The sequence below is a fragment of the Hypanus sabinus genome, chromosome 16, assembly GCF_030144855.1.
Source record: "Hypanus sabinus isolate sHypSab1 chromosome 16, sHypSab1.hap1, whole genome shotgun sequence".
NCBI lineage: Eukaryota > Metazoa > Chordata > Chondrichthyes > Myliobatiformes > Dasyatidae > Hypanus > Hypanus sabinus.
Window position 1 is genome coordinate 33961109 of NC_082721.1, and position 19244 is coordinate 33980352.

General features: G+C 40.2%; 1 protein-coding gene across 1 annotated transcript in view; it reads right to left on the reverse strand.

Moving 5' to 3' along the window:
- LOC132406207 (phospholipid-transporting ATPase ABCA1-like) overlaps positions 1–19244 on the reverse strand; it is a 186715-nt gene that overhangs the window by 80426 nt on the left and 87045 nt on the right. The window contains exons 10-16 of the mRNA XM_059991533.1: positions 18234–18373; positions 16885–17001; positions 16023–16208; positions 11237–11451; positions 6684–6860; positions 3132–3354; positions 440–661 (exon numbers count right to left, since the gene is read on the reverse strand). Of these exons, the coding sequence (XP_059847516.1) occupies positions 440–661; positions 3132–3354; positions 6684–6860; positions 11237–11451; positions 16023–16208; positions 16885–17001; positions 18234–18373 (1280 nt within the window). The remainder of the gene's footprint in view (positions 1–439; positions 662–3131; positions 3355–6683; positions 6861–11236; positions 11452–16022; positions 16209–16884; positions 17002–18233; positions 18374–19244) is intronic.

Consider the following 19244-nt stretch of genomic DNA (forward strand, 5'->3'; position numbering starts at 1 on the left):
TCCTATGTTTCAAGGCCGGAGCAGATGACAGCATAGCCATTGGTGGGACACATCAACCAGCCATAAAACAAGCCACATTCTCCATCCATTATTCCACCTGACTCGTATACCCTTCGCTCCTCCAACAATCTGTAGTTCTGTAAAAAAAAACTGAAGAAGTGTGATTGTATTTTATTGCTATCCTATACATGCTATCTGTGCCTCGTGCTGGGTATGACTGTTGGTACTGTGTTTTGCACCTAACCCCGGAGTAACGCTGTTTCGTTTGGCTGTATTCATGGGTATTCACGTATGGTTGAATGACAATTAAACTTGAACTAGATCGAGCTCAAAAAGTCACTCAAGCTTCTTCCTTCAGTTTCCAACAGGAAAATATTCATTCAGCTAACATCATAACAGTTGCTGTACGACATCAAGACAATGACAGTATCAGACTCACTGCAAATATTCGGAGTGGGTAGGTGACATGGTCTCTCCAGGCAACACAGAGGACGTATGGGAGGTAGAGTGAGAAGTAGATGATTCCTCCACATGCAGCCGCTAGGTTTGCCCCAGAAAAGAAGGTGCTGATCAGGAAACACTGCATGATGGTTGCAACTGCAAAAGTTGCAAGGAATACAAACACTACAGAGGGGTCACTATATGGGAGAATGCCTCCTTTCTGTAAGAAAAGAGAAAATATGAAAGCTGAAGATACAATTCTTTGTTCTTAATATCCAAGATAGATAAAAAAAAACTCTGATTTTTAACCAGTGTACATAAACATAACAAATGATCAATTATTTGTTCAAGATTGTCAGTCAGCAGTAAGAAGACTGCCTGGTGTGTCAGGAGTCCCAGGAACAGCACCATGAAAATACACTTATGTATGCTTTTCTGTGCCAGAGACTGCCTGTCCTCTCAGCCTTCCTTGTTCCCCAGAAGGCTAAATTTTTTGGCAGTGGTATCTCTTCAAAGTGCACATTTCACAGATACGGACCCATATAGTAATACCATCATTAAAGCTGAGCAATCCTCCCTTTCAAGGTCCAAGAAAACTGTAGCCATCTTAGTGTAATCAGCTAATTCATGACAGGTCAGAAATTGAACCTGGTACCAATTGATTTTATATCAACAATGCAATTATCTGGAAATTTACTAAATCCATTAATAAAGATGATACAGTAAGAATTATCACAGCACCTTGAGATCTGATTCACCTATTAGCAGTGGAGAACCATCACAACAAATCAATATTTCACTGAAACAAAGCAGACTAGAAAATGAATTTCAAGAGAGCATTGCACACAGATGAGTAATAAAATCTACAAAATAATAGGCAAATACCTATTTTAGTTGTCCAACTATACAATTTTTTTTTAAATTAAGAAACTATTCTTAATACTTTTCCATTGGAGTATGTACGAACTGAAATTAGTTGTTCCTTGCATAAAGCAGATGAGCTCAAAGCAAGAGAAATAAACAAAATGAAGATGAGTGAAGGGGAAGGTTACTATGAAAGCAAGTAGAATATTTTAAGGCAGGGACAGCTAAGAACAATTAGAATTGCACTGATGGTTATTTGTGCTATAGTGAAATCTGATCTTCACGAATGAATCACATCATAAATTCAAAAAAGAACCTCCCCCATTCTAATATATGTGTTATGGCACATCACAGAGTCTAGATCAATGAAGTAAATGGTGATTAAAAAGTTAAAAAAAAACACTGACAAGTTGAAATCTAAAATAAATACCCCCAATATTCAGATCTTGTCTTCTTTTCACCGCTACTTTGAAAAGGAAGTAAAGAAGCCTTAGATCCCACACCACCAGGTATAGGACAGTTATTACCCTACAATTATCACTTTCCTGAATGAGTGTGGATAACTTCAATTACCACTACTCTCATTTCATAGCTTGTCACACCAGACGATCAACCATTCTTTGCCTGGCGCGTAGTGTCAGGACTGGTCTCCTTTTGGATTAACCGGGTCACGGTATGAACGTTCCTGACTCAAGCCTTGAATTTTGTATCAGGCCGAGTGGCTAGCTCAACACGGATGGAAAGCGTGAAGGGGGGGGGGGGGGGAGGTGCCGTTGGGAACCTTCGCTTCCAAAGTCCGGTGCTGATGCCACTGTGCCACCAGCCAGCTTACCACTAGTCTAAACTGGTTTGATGACATACAGACTTACTTTCAAACACCCTTTATGACTCATGTTCTCAATATTACCATTTTACTTGCACGGCTTGTCTTCTTTTGCACATTGGTTGTTTGTCCGTGTTCATGCATAATTTTTTCATAACTTCTAATGCATTCCTTTTTTTCCTGTAAATGTCTACAGGAAAATGAATCTCAAGGTAGAATGTGGTAACAACCACCTCTCACTCAGTGTCAGCAAAACCAAAGAGCTGTTTATTGACTAGAGGAGGAGGAGGAAACTGGGGGTCCATGAGCCAATCTTCACTGGGTTCAGAAGTGGGCAATCCACGCTCTCTTCTTGCTGCTGCCATTAGAGAGGGGGTACAGGAGCTTTCATCCCTCACCACCAGGATCAGGAACAGTTATTATCCTTCAACCATCAAGCTCCTGAACCAGTGTGGATAACTTCATGGTCTCAACACTGAACTAATTCCATCACCAATGGACTCGCTTTCAAGGACTCTACTACTCAAGTTTTCCGTTATTATTTATTTACTTATTAATTATTATCTTTTTTGTATTTGCACAATTTGTGTTCTTTTGCACATTGGGTGTTTGTCAGTTTTCATGAGCAATTTTTCGTTGATTTTATTGTATTTCTTTGTTTTACTGTAAGCACTGTGAACTTTAACCACGTAGGCACTTGGATCATAAATTGACTTTGAATACTGCAGTTAAACAATGCGAACCTAAGGGAAGCACACAAAGGATGAAGATCAGGCAGGAAAGATCAGAGAATGCAACAACATTTTCCGGCAATTTGTGCTTTGTACTCATAACTAAAGGGACTTGGGTGAATAAAACCTTAACCTAAACAAGGAGTCCATGCCCGTGATTATTCAGCAAGAACTCTGCCACCAAATCCTGAACCTTAAAATTGAAAAACAAGTTAAATCACCCGGTATCTTGTTCGAATAATTTAATAATTTTGCAATCCGAGGATATTTACCTTCAGGATTAACATAAGAAAAGCAGAGCTGATGAGGAAGGGAATGAAGCTACTGATGAACCAACTGATCCACAATATTCCATTAGTCAGCCCCATCATCTTCATCGTTTCCTTCAGTCGTGCCTCTTTCTCGTGAACCATCCCTTTGATTATCATTGCAACTGAGTAAATCCAAGCCAACGTCATGAAAAGGGGCAATGAACGGTTCAAAACTCGCAAGAATCTGATCCAAAAGGAAGACAAAATTAATCAGCTATTTGTAAATAGAGCAGCTTAAGGAACTTTTACTTTTATGACAGAGTAAATTGGAACTTTTTGATCAGTGCGCTTTCACAGTGTATACCTTACAGACCAAGAATATTAGAAGGTTCAGAGGATAAATTACTGGTCTATTCTTTATTAGCTACTCATAAACACGGTGATAGTTGGGACTTTGCAACTGGCTTCAGTGCCTCTGTATTGGGTTGGAGAAAAGCAACTGAAGGGATTGGATGCTGGCCTTGGTTTCAGTTCATGATTCATATGCAATGCATGGCTGTAAAATCAGGATAGGGCCAACCTTAGCTGTCATGTGCCATGAATTTAAATACCTTTCAATATTCACTTTCAAAACCATATATTAAGTTGCCAAGAGCTAAGTGCCAACAAGAATCTGTGTTTGTGAGAGTAACTGGAAACTTAAGAGAGACTGGCAAGGAATCAAGGATTTAGCAATGTTACAGTAAACACCCGGAGCTGGTTATCTGGAATTCACTGCATTTAATGGTGCAAAGAATTTGAGTTCATTTGAAATATCCTATTCAAGTGTATTAAAACAAATAATGCAATTTATATGTTATCTACCACATTACTCTATTGTAAAATTCAAATTACACTGTTGACTTTCATCTCCAAAGCTAAAGTCTGACTGAAATACTTCTGACTACTGGATAAATTTACACAAAGATGTGAGGTTGTTATCAATAAGCTAGATCACTTGCCCAGCCAAATTCATCCATAAAGAAGAATCCTGAAGTTGTTACACCTAAAGTAATAACCCATTTCTTTTCAATGATTCTGGGTATTTAGATGACACTAATTTAACTGGAAACCTATGCCATGTGGCATTGATATATTTGCTTGGTGACAAATTCTAATAATCATCTTTAAAATGGTTTGTACCAACTCCCCTTTCATTTCCTCAGAGAATCACAGATGATAAAATCTTATAACACAGAAATAAATTATTTCAGCCACCTTATCCACGTCAACCATGATAACTATCTTCACTAATCCCATATGCTAGCATTGGGCCCATATTCCTCAACCTACATATCCAAATAATTTTAGATGTTATAATTATACTTGCTTCTACTACAACCTCTGGCAGCTTATTCCAGATAATCACCACCTTCTGAGTTGTAAAAGTTAACCCTTGAATTTCCCTTGATTTTCTCTCTTCTCACTTTAAACATGTCTTCCAATTCTAGACCTCCCTTCCCCCAGGAATAAGACCAACTGTCTGCCCTTTCTATGCCCCTAATAATTTTATAATCAGCTATAAAACCCCTCAGTCTCCTATGTTCCAGTGAGAATAAACTCAATATCCTGGTGAATCTCTTCTGCACCCTTTTGCTACTACATTCTCTGAGGTTGGTGGCTGTAAGTGTACACAATATCCCAAAAGTGAGGTCTAACCAATGCCAGTATAACACCCCAACTCTTGTGTTCATTGCCTTGGACCACAAAGGCAAGAATTGTAAATGCCTCTTTCACTCCTAATCACCTATGCCGGCACTTTCAATTAATTATGGACATGCATCTTAAGGTTCCACTGCATCTTAAGGTTACTCTATATGTCCAACCAGAATTTGACTTTCCAACGTCCATTACCCCACGCTTGTCTGGATTAAATTTCACCTGCCACTGTTCCACCCAACTTTCTTGGGGATCTTTGCAAGATGATTTCCTTAGGTAACTTCTTAACAGCAAGGCCACAGTATGTCCATTTGGGCAGTGATGTCCTGTGACCCATTACACTGAGCACGGGTGCTCCCCAAGGCTGTGGGCTCAGCCCACTTCTGTTCACATTGCTGACACATGACTGTGTCGCAGGATTCAGCTCAAACCGTGTCATCAAGTTTGCAGATGACACAACATTGGTAGGCCTCATCAAGAACAAAGACAAGATGGAGTATAGAGAGGAAGTGGAGCAATTGGTGGATTGGTGTGACAGGAACAATTTAAGCCTGAACATGGAGAAGACCAAGTAAATCGTTGTTGAGTTCAGGAAGGTGTAGACAAACCACCCCCTCCACAAAGACATGGCTCCTCTGTAAAGAGAGCTAAGTGCACAAAGTTCCTGTGAGTACACATCACAGATGACCTCACCTGGTCGCTTAGTATCACCTCCCCGAACAAGGCATAGCAGCGCCACCACTTCCTAAGAAGACTGAGGCCCCCTCCTCCCATTTTAATTACATTTTACAGGAGGACCATTGAGAGCTCCCTGACAAGTTGCATCTCCATCTGGTATGGGAACAGCTGAGCATCGCGCCAGAGACTGTGAGAACAGCTGAGAGGAGCACAGAGGTCTCCCTACCATCTACTGGGGATATTTGTCAGAAGTGCTGTGTACGCAGGGCCCTTAGTATTATCAACAAAACCACCCAACCATCCAGCATCTTCTTTGACTTTCTACCATCAGGCAGCAGACTGTGATGCATAAAAACAAGAACAGTTAGGATGAGAAACAGTTTGTCCCCCCAGGCCAGTAGGCTTCTGAACTCCTGGCTGCATCATATTCAAAGTGCCACTGGTTAGCCTGTTTTGAACCTTACAACATTTAATATTAATGCACTTTAGTTTGTTATTTATGTGTGATTCATCTGTAGATTTTATCCTTACCTTCACGAGTTATCATATGTTATGTGTATCACTGTGCTTTACACCCTGATTTGAAGAAATGTTGTCTTGTTTCTATACATTATATACATGAAAATAGTTAAATGACAATACAGTTGACTTGATGACCTCACCAATTCATGGAGATGGAGGGGGAGGGAGGGAGAGGGAGAGAGACAGACAGACACACACCTCTCTGTGTGGAATATCCATTTCCACTCTGGTGAAGACTGAAGTGGTAAATGTGATTTCCCCTGCTTCATATTCTAGGACATTGAACATTGACATTCACCAGGTTTCATAAATGTGAATTGTCATTCCTTCAGGTGTTATGTCAAGATTCTGTCTTTTCAGTCTTAAGCTTACCTCAAAGTTAGTCAATATTGTAATATGCCTCATTAGGAAATAAATTTGCTAAATCACAGGATACAGATGTGGGGTCTGACCCATGTCTTCCCAACATCTAGCTTTATAAATATTCACAGAGTCTTCGTTAGTAATTGGATCAGCTCTTTGGGTAATGTCCCCTCTTGTTATTCACTGATCAGGAGCCTTGCTTAAATCAGCAATTAAACCAATTACAAATTTGATTTTCATCAACTGATATGTGAAATTAGAAGCTCTTATGATCACTAATTATCTTGGCTTTGAACTTGTTCCAGCACTTACACATCGTCTACATAGCATGGATATGGCATCTGCTGCAAATAAATCCCAGTCTTCTTATCTTCACCAGTCTGTACTCGAATAATTGCCTGCTCCACCAAATCCTGGATGTAGACAAATCCTCCCCAGACATACCGCATATCATCAAATGGGTCCGCTGCAGGTCCTGGGTCCCAAAACCTGTGAGGCAAAACATTAGAAGAATGGTCATTCTGGCAATATGAGCATCAAGTATCAATACTAAAAGAAGTGTCTTCCCACCCTGGGAGATACTGCAGTGCTCGCTTCCCAGCCACTCAATCTGTGCGGAATAAATATTACAATCCTCCAAACAACAACAGAACGCTTCCAGTGTTACGTTGTGAATTTCAGCAAGTCTGGAAATTCATCCATGCAAGTGCTGTGTCTGCTATATACAGCAGCAGGATTGTAGTTTGTTCCCAAATTCAGATCCATTAACTTCAACATGACTGAATGATGAAGGCAGAGTATATTGTGCTGTGACTGACAAGAGATCATTGCCAGACAATTACAACTTAATTTCATTGTGCACATGAGAGCCTTCTCTGGGGAAGTTTTGTAGCATCTCTGATCATGCTAAATAAATAAACTTTAAATTGATGAGCATGTACTCTGCTCTGAAATATGGCTGAGGCCATATTGGTGAAACACTAACCTCTGCACAGCTAATGTCAACAGAGCAAACTGTCAGTCAACATCATCACCAGCATTGTCATTTTGCAGCCTCAGCTTACACACTCTCAACTTCAAATGGCCAAAGTTGCATTAAAACACCAAAGAGAACACCGCCTGTGCCTTATAAGAGAGTAAACTGCTGGCAAGTAAGGATGTCAAACTAAGTGACGCTAGTAGCAGTAGGCAGCCGTCGATCCCAGGGGATCACGGGTTTGTGCCTCTGGTGGACTGTGTCCTTGCAGACCTGGGTAGGGAGATGTGAAGAACCGGCTGTTGCCTATGCAGTGGGTTCCTCTCTCCACGTCATTGATGTAGTCCAAGGGAAGGGCAAGCACTGATACAGCTTGGTACCAGTGTCGTTGCAGAGGTTGCCAGAGTGAAGTTGTAAACAACATCAAACTGCCTTAGGTACCCCGGCTCCAGATTTCTTCCTCGGGGTTTACTCCCGAAGCCTTCCCCATGGTGGGTATGGCCACAAGGCAATGGAGGTGTAAAATGAGAGTTTTCCTTTTGTAACTGGCTTCCCTCTGATCCTCTGCTGCCCAACAAGATACACCCCTTGGGTATTCAGAAAGACCCAAGAGCAAGTTTATTATGAAGGAAGAAGGATTTGTAAGTTAGAAGAAAGTGACAAGGCATGGAAAGACCATGACAAGTGGGTATCATCTCTTCCATAGTTCCAGCCTTGTCATCACAATTTCAATGAAGACTAGCAGCATCTCCTCCATGTACAGGTGGTGCAGTTTTCATCAGGGAGAGCCTCTTCAGCATTATGGATTTCTGATACCTTTCCATGCAAGTGAAAGGGAGGCAGATGGGCGAGTACGTGCAATTCCTTTCAGTGATGTGGCTGGCAAACCTGGCAGTGTGGGCTAACCCTGAGATGAGTGAGAGACTTGCAGCGGTCCCAAGCATGATGAGACAAACGTAGTCAGTCAATGAGCCAGAGCTGAAAGAAGTTATCGATCTATTCAGAATCCCTTTTATTATTACAGACGTATATCATGAAACTTGCTTTCAGCAGCAGTATAGTGCAAGACTAAATCTACTACAAGTTACAAAATTCATAATTAGTATAAAGGAGAAATACTGAGGTAATCTTCATGGACCATTCATAAATCTGATGGAGGAGGGAAGAAGTTGCCTTTAAAGAATAGAATGTGGCTTCTTGATCCTCCTCCTTGATGGTACTAACACCGAGTGGGCCTGTCCTGGATACAGAGGGTCTTCAATGATGGATGTCACCTTCTTGAACCACTGCCTGGAAGAGTCCCTCGATAGCAGGGAGGGTTGTGACAGTGATGGAACAGGCTGAGGCTACAACTCCAGGCAGCCTCTTTTAATCCCGATGATAGAGGCTCCATGCCAGCATTGTGATGCAGCTAGTTAGAATGCTCTCCACTGTACATCCGTAGAAATTTTCAGGAGTCTTGGGTGACAAACAAAATCTCAAACTCAATGATGTTGAACCACTAACATGCCTTATTTGCAACTGCATCAATGTGTTGGGTCCAGGATACATCCAAACATTAATGCCCAGGAACTGGAAGCTTTCCACTACTGACTTCTCCATGAGAACTGGTGTGTATGTTTTCTGATTTTCCTTTCTGAAGTCCAAAATCAGTTCCTTGCTGATGTTCAGTACAAGATTGTTGCTGCAACACCGCTCTATCAGCTGACTGAACTCATTCCTATATGCTTCTTCGCTTTGAAAACTTCAAAAGGGAGAACAGCACTATGGAGGGAATAGCACAATACTGTACAAATCCTTGTGGCATCTGGTATCCCTGTGATCTGTGACTCAGGAGGCCAACGTCAGTACATCATTCAAGAGGGCGAGTCTTCAGAAGGCAACAGACCCCAATGACATATCTGGCAGGGTATTGAAAATCTGTGCCAACCAACTGGCTGGAGAGTTCAAGGATATCTTCAACCTCTCACTGCTGCAACCAGAGGTTCCCACTGGCTTCAAAACTGCATCAAACATACCAGGGCCCAAGAACAGTGGAGTGAGCTATCTCATCACCCATCATCCAGGAGCACTCACATTTACTACACTGAAGTGTTTAGGGAGGTTGGTCACAGTTAGAATTAACTTCGGCCTAAGCAAGAATGCGGACATGCTGCTACAAGCCTACTGACCAAATGGGTCTATAGAAAACGCCATCTCACTGGGTTCCACAGAACCTACACAACAGCAAAACACACATCAGGCTGGTGCTTACCAATTCCACCTCTGCATTCAACACCACTATCCCCTCCCTAGTAATCAACAAGCTTCAAAATATGGGCTTTTATACATCCCTCTGGAACTGGGAATCTTTGACTTCCTTATCAATAGAGCACAGCAGCATCAGTAATAACATGTCCTGATTGCTGACAATCAATACTGGCACACCTCAAGGATCGATAGGTGAATGAAGAGGAGGCATCAACACATGCAGTTAATAAGTTATGACGTTTGAGGATGTACTCATTGACCGAGGTTGTGAACTTCCTATGACAGTGCAGTGTCTAGGTCCTTGGCGTTAACTCCTTGGAAATCTACCTCACTGCCATGTCTTGTGGGGAGGAGGGGGTGGAATTCCTGTGGCCATTTCTTCTTTTAGTTCAGTGTCTTAAACGTCTGGAGCCCTCTCTCTCCAAGTCAATTTTTCCTTGGTCAGTTTCAGTAGCTGTAAACTGCCAGCTGCTGGTCTACTTTAAGCGATATTGACTGGCTTTAAACAGTGTATTGATGCTACTGAGTTATGACACTGGCTCCCTCCTCTCAACAGTGAAGTTGGCACTGGCTGTGGGCAGGGTACCCATCATCATCAGCAAGCAACACAGATACAGCATATCGTCTGCATAGCAATCAACGAGGAGGGCTATAGGAGCTGACATAATGCAGATTCCCCGCAATCCCTCCCCCACCCCCACTACTGCCTTATATCTATACAACATCCCCATTGGTTTCCTTTTGTGTATGGCATTTGCTCATTGCACCTCCTCAGATGGAGATGCTGCAAAGTTGAAAAGAAAGCTATTGTTCTCCATTGAGAGCTGTAATACATCACTAGAAGCTAAGTACCTGGCAGTAGGGAATAAAAGCCATCAATCAAAAACACTGTATCACACAAAACCAGGCAAGTCCTGGACAGCATCAAAACACCAAACCACATAAAAGTGAACGGAGCCTGAATGAGGTGCAGGAATGATCAGGATAGCAAACCAAAATGGTTGCTCTTCAAAATGTAATTTTATTATGGTCATTATAATGAGATCAACAAACTCTACATACCCTTGCTTCCTTTCATGCTCTCAATTCTTCCTTCACCAATTAAGTACTTCCAAATCACAATTGAAATGCAGGAAACGAGCTTTCCAATTTGTACTTAGCAAGCTTCTAGAAACAATAATTATGATAACAAGATAATTCATTTTGGGAATGTATGAGGGCTAATTATTGGATAGACCCCATGAAGAACTTCTTTTCATAATCACATGAGGAATTCTTTTACATCCACCTGTGAAGTTGAACAGATCTGGGTTTGTTGAAACATCTGAAAGATGTCCAAGGTATAACAACATAATGGCTGTCACAGCTTAATGCCACAAGTTCCTTGTTTCATTAAGTTGATGGTTACTGTACCTTATTTTACTAGTAGGCCTGAATTTTTAATTACTTCATTCAAACATCTGGAATGGCTAGAAAATGTTACATTAACATAGCATTTACTTTAACCTTTCCAGCACCAAAACTTTGCATTAAGCATTGTGGAAGCATTTTCATTTTCAACAATTTTTGGAAACAGATCAAAAGCAGCTATGAGGCAAATACACCCAGATTCTCATAGGAATGGAAGATCCAATCAGACCTGTCCTTGATTTTATTGGTCCGAGTAACATCATCGATGTCCATCCTGATCTTGTATTTAATGTGTGGCTGAAGACTATGTAGTTCAGAACCCATCTGTTCCTCGTTCAAAAACACAACACCAGCCCAGAACTGTCTCTCTGCCAGGAGCTGCAAGGCCCGTACCACCAACTTCTCTTCAGTTGGGACAGCTTCCAATTTGTTCAAGGATATGCACTGTTAAAGAAAAAGCAGAAGAATTTAAAATAATGCACTTGAATCTTCTGGGCACAATGACTGATATGTTTTCCATAAATTATAGAAAAAGGGAACTAAACCAGATTATGGAAACCTGAGGTCAAAAATTGTTAAGGATGATATTATCAAAGGAAGTGTTGCAAAAACAAAAGAGAGAGAAATGAAAGTTGCTGACTGTCGCTGGAGGCAAACATGAACAAAGGCAGAAAACTCTAAAACACTCAGTTTAGTCAGCATTTGAGAATGTTTCAAATATAATGTCTCCAATCAGGGCAAGAACATTCTGGCAAAGAATGAATTCCAGCATACTTGTCAAATTTTAATTGAATCACTGTGGCAAACCTCTTCTGCAGGAAAATTTGCCAAGAGCAGTCATGGAAAGACCATGATCACCTACGTCATACGACACAGCACATAACAAACAAACTGAGGTTGCAGGGAGAAAAATAATTGAGGTTGAAAATTATGCAAGGTGAGAGATTTGGAGCTTCAGGGAAATAAAAGGAGAGGTCAAAGCCACACAGACTGTAAAAGTATCAAAATAACATAAGGGTCAACTTGCAATGATAGTGTCTTGCACTTCACTTCTCAGTTCTAAATAAATCAATGATAGCATTAATAACTAGGCTATTCAAACTATTATTTGCAACACATGGTTCAGGTGTCAAGGAATAAGGCTTTAGGTACAATTTTTATGTTGGAACTAAACAGAATAGCAACAGTATAAATCTGATCAGCATGTGGAATGTCTTTCGGACGAGTATACGTAAAGGTCTTTGCTGTTTACTTGTGAAGGAAGGCAATGTACTCCACAGAGGACTGAGATTATAAACAAGGCACATCTGTGCCAGGTACACAAATTCTAATATGGGCTGATCAACAAGCATAACAATTTGAGAAATTTGTTTATCCACCTTCAATCCCTGCCCATCCTCCATGGAGACTGTATTTTTCTCTATTTTGTGAAATATCTGAGCTCTTCTGAACTTTTCTCTTTCACCCCTTTCAATGTTCTTCTTGATATTCACACTGCTGCACCTTGCATCCATTCAACGTTGAAATCAGACTGATGTTTGTTACAGAATTCCTTAGATTCAGTCTTGTTTTCTCTGTTTCACAAAATTTTAAGCTCACCATCACCTTGCCACTATTCACTTGATTTATCTTTTATTCTCTGCAACTCCTTTTAAAATCAGTGCTGACTATCATGAGACTTGACCCTCCAACCAGGTTTCCCACAAGAATAAAAAGCCTCATTTTCCCCAACGGCACAAATGTTTTGATAAAATAAAAAGGTAGAAACATTTTTTAGTGGAACAAATGATTCTGTTTATGAGTTTCATTTGAGAATGACAAAATTTTTGGAATAATCTTAGTCAGATAACATCCAGTTCACACCACAGAGTGGCAATATTAGTTAAAACCCCAAAGTTAACAGAATGGCAATATTAGAAATATTAGTTATTATACAAGGAAATAACGCAGGAGAAAATTGGATAGATTTGGCTAACTGGTAGCAAACTTGCAAGGGCAGTTAGCCCACAATGGGTTTTGTAAGTAATGATTACATTAGAAATTTATGTTTCTAGCAATTAGGAAATGCTAACCACACTGTTCTTGGTTTTAGCACCGATAAAGGCTTGGCAGCTTCAGTAGTGAATAGCAGCAGTTGGTGTTGACCAGAGCTGCAAGTTCACAGCTAGAACTCTGCAAGAGGGGCAGGCTTTAGCAGGCAAAAGGCCTCCTGTTCCTTCAGAGTCTGCTCTGCAGTTACTGCTGGATAGGGTGGAGAGGATACGACCTCCTCCAGCCAGAGAGGAACAGGTAATCATCTGGACTTACTGTCAAGTGTGAATGGAGAAGTCAATGCCAGGAGTCAAACCCAATTTCAGTGCAGGAAGTTAATTACTTTTCTTCCTGTGGTTAAGGTTGGAGTTTACACTTTTATCAGTTTACCCAATGCACTATAAGCTTTCAACATGGCTCAATGCTATTGAAACCCATTCCTAGACTACCAAAATTACAATTGTGTAGGACTCACACATAATATGCCCCATAAACCACCATGTCTCAACACATTTACTAATCCCATAAACCCTCATATCTACAACATGCAAGTTACACATACTGCCAGCTCTTTAACCAGGGCAGGCACATCAGTCAAAGAATTTGCAATTTTACATGTGCACTTCCCTTTTCCAGCAGTCAGATGGTATCCGAATAACAAGAGTTGATTGGTCCTCTTACAAATCATCAGCCAGAAGGAGAATATCCATTTTTCAACTGGAACTACCATAACTATAGTTAATGGAGAGTTCACAGGTATACAATTGCCTGGTTATGTCTGAACATTTTCCTCAACTACTACTCTACAATCTCTTCATGTACAAGATGCTGAAAGCATTCATTATTCTTCCTCCTCACGTTTATTCAGTTACTTTACTATAACCCTAGCCACAGATTTCATAATGGAGAAAAGTACAAGGATTTCCATTTGTCTAAATGACTTAGGTCAAGTAACAGAGTATTGATGAAGATGGTACCCCATCACCAGGTCTGACATCATATGAATGCACACAAAAAGGGGAACTATAAGGGTGATTCATTTGTTTTGCCATTGTTGATGGCATTTTGGTTTTTAGAGGGAGTACATGGAGAAGAAAGGAAATAATTATTTTTTTCCTTTTGGGCAATGGGAGGTCAGGATGAGAAGCTGCAGAGAGGAGACAAAATGAATACAGTGTCAGGAGCTATTTATTGAAAATTAGGCTGAGTTAACCATTGTTTGACCATCTTCCATCTCCTCCTCCTTCTCTTTGTCCAGACATTGGGAATTATTAACCCTGTGGCAGTGCCATGTCATACATCATGGAGTAAGTTACTAGAAATTTGGATACCCTCTCCCAAGTACATTGTAGAGCACCTCCTGGTCAGCACAAACAGTGGAAAAAGCTTTTAGACACTGCTCAATGATGTTCTGGGTCACTCCATACCTCCCACTTAATGACCACTTTATTGTGGTGATAATAGAAATGTGTCATTAGCCAAGTCATTAGGACTGGCATATAACAAAGCAGTCACCTGCTTATTTGGCATGGTGGTTAAAAATAGAGGGACCAGTAGGCTGTCTTCAGAAAAGAGAGTTGGGATATGCTAACTGAGTGGAGTCTTCAGTAGGAAATAGTCTTCCAAGTCCTGATGTAACACTCTCAAGGCAGCGTAGAAGTAATCAGTTGTTTCTTAGATCATGAATAAGCCACAACCTTAAGAACGACTTTGATGTGCTGCTTTAAAGGAAGAAGATGAAAAGCGTGGTTCTCTTGCAATAGGAAGGCTTAATGACCTCCTGACAGAAAAGGAAGAGACAAATCCTAGGATGTTGAATGAAGTTACTTCCACATCCAACTCCAAAAATATATCCAATGGTATAAAAAATATACAAAACTGCATTACTTCAAAATTATATACTTGCTGCTGAACAATGGGACAAACACTTTTCTCTACCTTTGTTAAATCTGAATTTGATTTGTGTTAATTTTAGAAATGAGACTATCCAAGGGTCATAGTCACAGAACACTACAGTTCAGAAACAGACCTTCTTATCCATTCAGTTCATGCTAAGCTGCTCTTCTGCCTAGTCCCATTTATTTGCCCATAGACAGAGCCTTCCATAGTTCTTTCATTCATGTACCCATCTATACATCTCTTAAATATTACATTTGGTCTTGCATTTACCATTTCTGCTGGCAAACTTATTTGACGTTCACATCAAGCTGAGTGAAGAAGCTCCTCCTCATATTCCCCTTAAATATTCCACCGTTCACCCTAAATCTATGATTTTTTGTTGGAGACTTACCCAACTTGAGGAGGAGAAAGCCAGAATGAAGTCACCTGATCTGTATCCTTCACAGATTTGTATACCTCAATAAGATCTCCACTAATTACCCTGCACTCCAGGAAATAAAGTCTAATCTTTTCAACCTTTCCCCATCAACTAGGTTCTCAAGTCCCAGCAACATCCTTGTAAATTTTCTCTGTCCTCCTTCATTAATCTCTTTTTTGTAGGTAGGTGACCAGAACTGCACATAATACTCCAAATTCGGCCTCACCAACGTCTTATTAAACTTCAAAATTACATCACAACTCCTGTACTCAGTGTCCCGATTTATGAAGGCCTATGCATCAAAAGCTCTTTTTACAACTCTAACTGTGATATCACTTTCAAGCTGGCGACATTATCAAAATATACACCAGGGTGCACAATAACTTTATCTCAAAACAATAACTGAGTCCTTATCCAACTGAGAACTGTAGAAAAAAAACACTTTAGTATTTACAGTATGTGATACGACTTCCCTCGGTGAAAGTTCTGGTGGGTGAAAATTAAATAGAGTCCATGATCTCTTTATTCTATAAAACACACTAACCTAACTACCAGCTGGTGTGGATTAAAAAAATGACCAACAAAAGTTCTGGCACTCTTGTCAAGTTGGACTTCTTTTCTTGACTGGAAGCTTTAGAAATATTGTAGGTTTTTTATAAGAACTTACCCCAATGACTTGTGACAAAGAGATGATTATTTGATCTATTTCTTTGTAAGCCTGCTTCCACGTGTAAGACTTTTCACTCTCCTGAGTTTGGTTTGACAAGAAACTAGTTATATTTGCTGTACTCCAAGAGGTAGAATTGAGCTGTAGGTCAATTAGGCTGGAGACTTCAGGGTTCTTCAATATTTCCTGAAAAAGGCAAAACATTAAGTGTTTTGTGTGACAAGTACATTAATTATACAAACAATTGAATTGGGCAAGGTCCCCATTTTGCCCACGTGGCAAAATTGAACAGTTTGGGCTACCGATTAACATACTGGTGAAATACTGTATACGTAGGCTATAGGAGACCTCACACAACCAGCACTCTCTGGCTACTGACACTTCAGAAAGAGCAGCCAGGCCATTGGAGGAACCTAGCCAACACTCAGGCTTTTTGTGATGTACTATTGCAGGCAATTTATACTTCATTCAATTAAAAAGCTGAACAGTTTGTCTCAGAATGTTTCTGAATCAGTATCTCATCTTTAATTGTAATAGAGGCTATGTTGCCAAAACAAGTTAGCTTCCATCAGAAACTGCTCAAACAACAGTGAGATAAATGACCTGTTAAACCGTTCTGAGTGACTTTCACTCAAAGAGAATACCCTCTTGCCTCCACGCCATGAGAAGATATTTTAAATGTTTGCCTAAGACAACAAATATAACCCAGGTTCAATGTCACATTGGGTGAAGTGCTTTCTTGGACATACACTGCATTGCATGTTAAAACGTGAAGTGGAATGGCAACATACAATGTTCTGATAGAGAGGAATGACTTCTATCAAATGAGTCAAATAAGATACGATGAGACTAAGACTCAAACCTGCAGGAGGTGGATTTCCTGGCTATTTTCCATAAATTTCCAGATCTGTGGCCCAGTTTCATTCCATGCTCCCTGCACTTCTCGCAACAAACCAAGATCCTCAAATGTTCTGTTAAGCTGATACACATGAAGGAAGGAATGTATTAGTATCTGCAGAGTTGAAAACTCACAATTCCAAGATAAGATCTTCTATTCCTGTTAATATCCTGCATTCAATCTACACTGGCCATTGTACAAACATCTAGAAACAATAGCAGAAATTAATTCATTTGATATATATTTGCTCAGATTTAATTTACATTTTACATCTGTGGAGCAGTAATAGTAGGTCATGAGATGTACATAGAGACCTTGGGATGCAACTCCATAGCTGCCTGGATATGGCAACACAGCTAGATGGTAAGGGCATCCAAGGTTACAGTGAGAAGGCAGCAGAATGGAGTTGAGAGGGATAATAAATCTGCCATGACCGAATAATGGAGTAGACCCAATGGGCTGAATGGCCTAATTCTGCTCATTTAACTTATAAGACTGCTAAGAATGCATCTGTTGCTCTTTCCTTCATAGGCTGGGGGCATTGAGTACAAAAGTTGTGACATCACGTAGCTAATCAAAACATCGGTGAGACCATACTTGGTACAGTTGTGTGCACTGCATACAGTTCTGGTCTCCACACTACAGAAAGAATGTGGTGTGCAGAAGAGATTCAATAGGATATTACCCAAAATGAAGGGATGTGGTTATAGGGAGCGATTGAATAAGATAGGTTTATTCACAGTTGAACTTAGGAGGCTAAGGGATGATATTATTTAGGATCATAAAATTATGAGGGGCATAAATAGGAAAGAGAGATTCCCTTTCCCCCCAGAATAATGGAGTCTAGAACTAGTGGGCATAGATTTAAAGCAGGAGGAGGAACATTTTAAGAAGATCAGAGGGCTAGGCTTTACACAACAGGATGGAGTTTAACTGGAATAAGTTACTAGAAGAGATGCAGAGGCAGATACAGTTACAATGCTTAAAAGGCATTTGGACATACTTAGATTGAAAAGGCATAGATGGATATGGGCCTCTGTGGGCAAATGGGATTACAGTAGACTGCATTACAGTCAGCATAGGTGGGATGGGCTGAGAGGACTCATTTCGGCTCTGTATCGTCCTGTGATCTTTTGGAATCTATACAATGTGAAGGTTTCTTAAACTTTTTTTGCTGTTCCTTTCTCAGGATCTGACTAAGTGTTCACAAAATCATTTATATGCTAGGTGAATTACGTGGTTGGTAGAATTCTTACCAACAAATTCAATAACAAAGACTTCAGTGGAGATGGGATTTTTAAATCATTAAGTACCTCTTTCATTATCCTCAGTGTAGCCGGTGTATCAGGAGTATATAGAATTTTCCCCACAAAAAGTGGCTTGATGCCTCTCCACATAATCCGAGAAATTGGGTTTGATTCCAGAGTCTTAATCAAATCTTTACAATGAGGTGCTATAGGAAGAGAGGGATTTAGTTAAACAATCTCATTTTCTTTTTTTAAAATTTGAAGTATCATTTACTTTCTAAGTTCCCTTCACCAGTCTCTCAAAGGTCTCAAAATCATTTGACATTTCAAAAATTGCTTGAAAGGGGTTAAACCCAAAACTGTTAAAAAAAATTGAACAACTTGCAATTTTATGTTACTTTTCACTATCTCAGTGTCCTAGTGTGCTTTAAATCCAGGGAGGTATTTTTGAAATTTGGTCTGTGCCACCAATCAGGAAATAAAACAGCAAATTTGTATACAAGATCCATTAAACAGAAATACACTCATGACTGGATTAATCTAAGATTAAGAGATAAATATTGGCCAGTGCATCAGGGAAAAAAAAACCCTTTGCCTTCCTTTGGAATTCAGGAGAGGTGTTTTTTTTTACATCTATCTAAGGCAGTTACTGAAACTACATCTGAACTTAGATAGCATAGGTTAAATGCACAGTAAAACTTCCAAGTTCAAGTTTAATTGTCTTTCAACCATACATGAATACCCATGAATACAGCCAAATGAAACAGCATTACTCCGTGGCCAAGGTGCAAAACACAATACCAACAGTCATACATAGCACAAGGCACATTTATAAGATTGCAACGCATATGAGACAGCAGTGAAATACAGTCACACACAAAAACAGTCCAAGATGGTGAGTCCATGAATGTTGCGGCAGTCTGCAGTTGAACAGAATACGGCTCGTCCTCTGCCAAACAAATATGGGGGGGGGGGGGGGGGAGGGCAGCACCACAATGGACACTGCACCACACCTGGTATGAATGGATGTATATATTTTAGTGCAGTGACTCCCCTTAGCACTGCATATTGACTGAT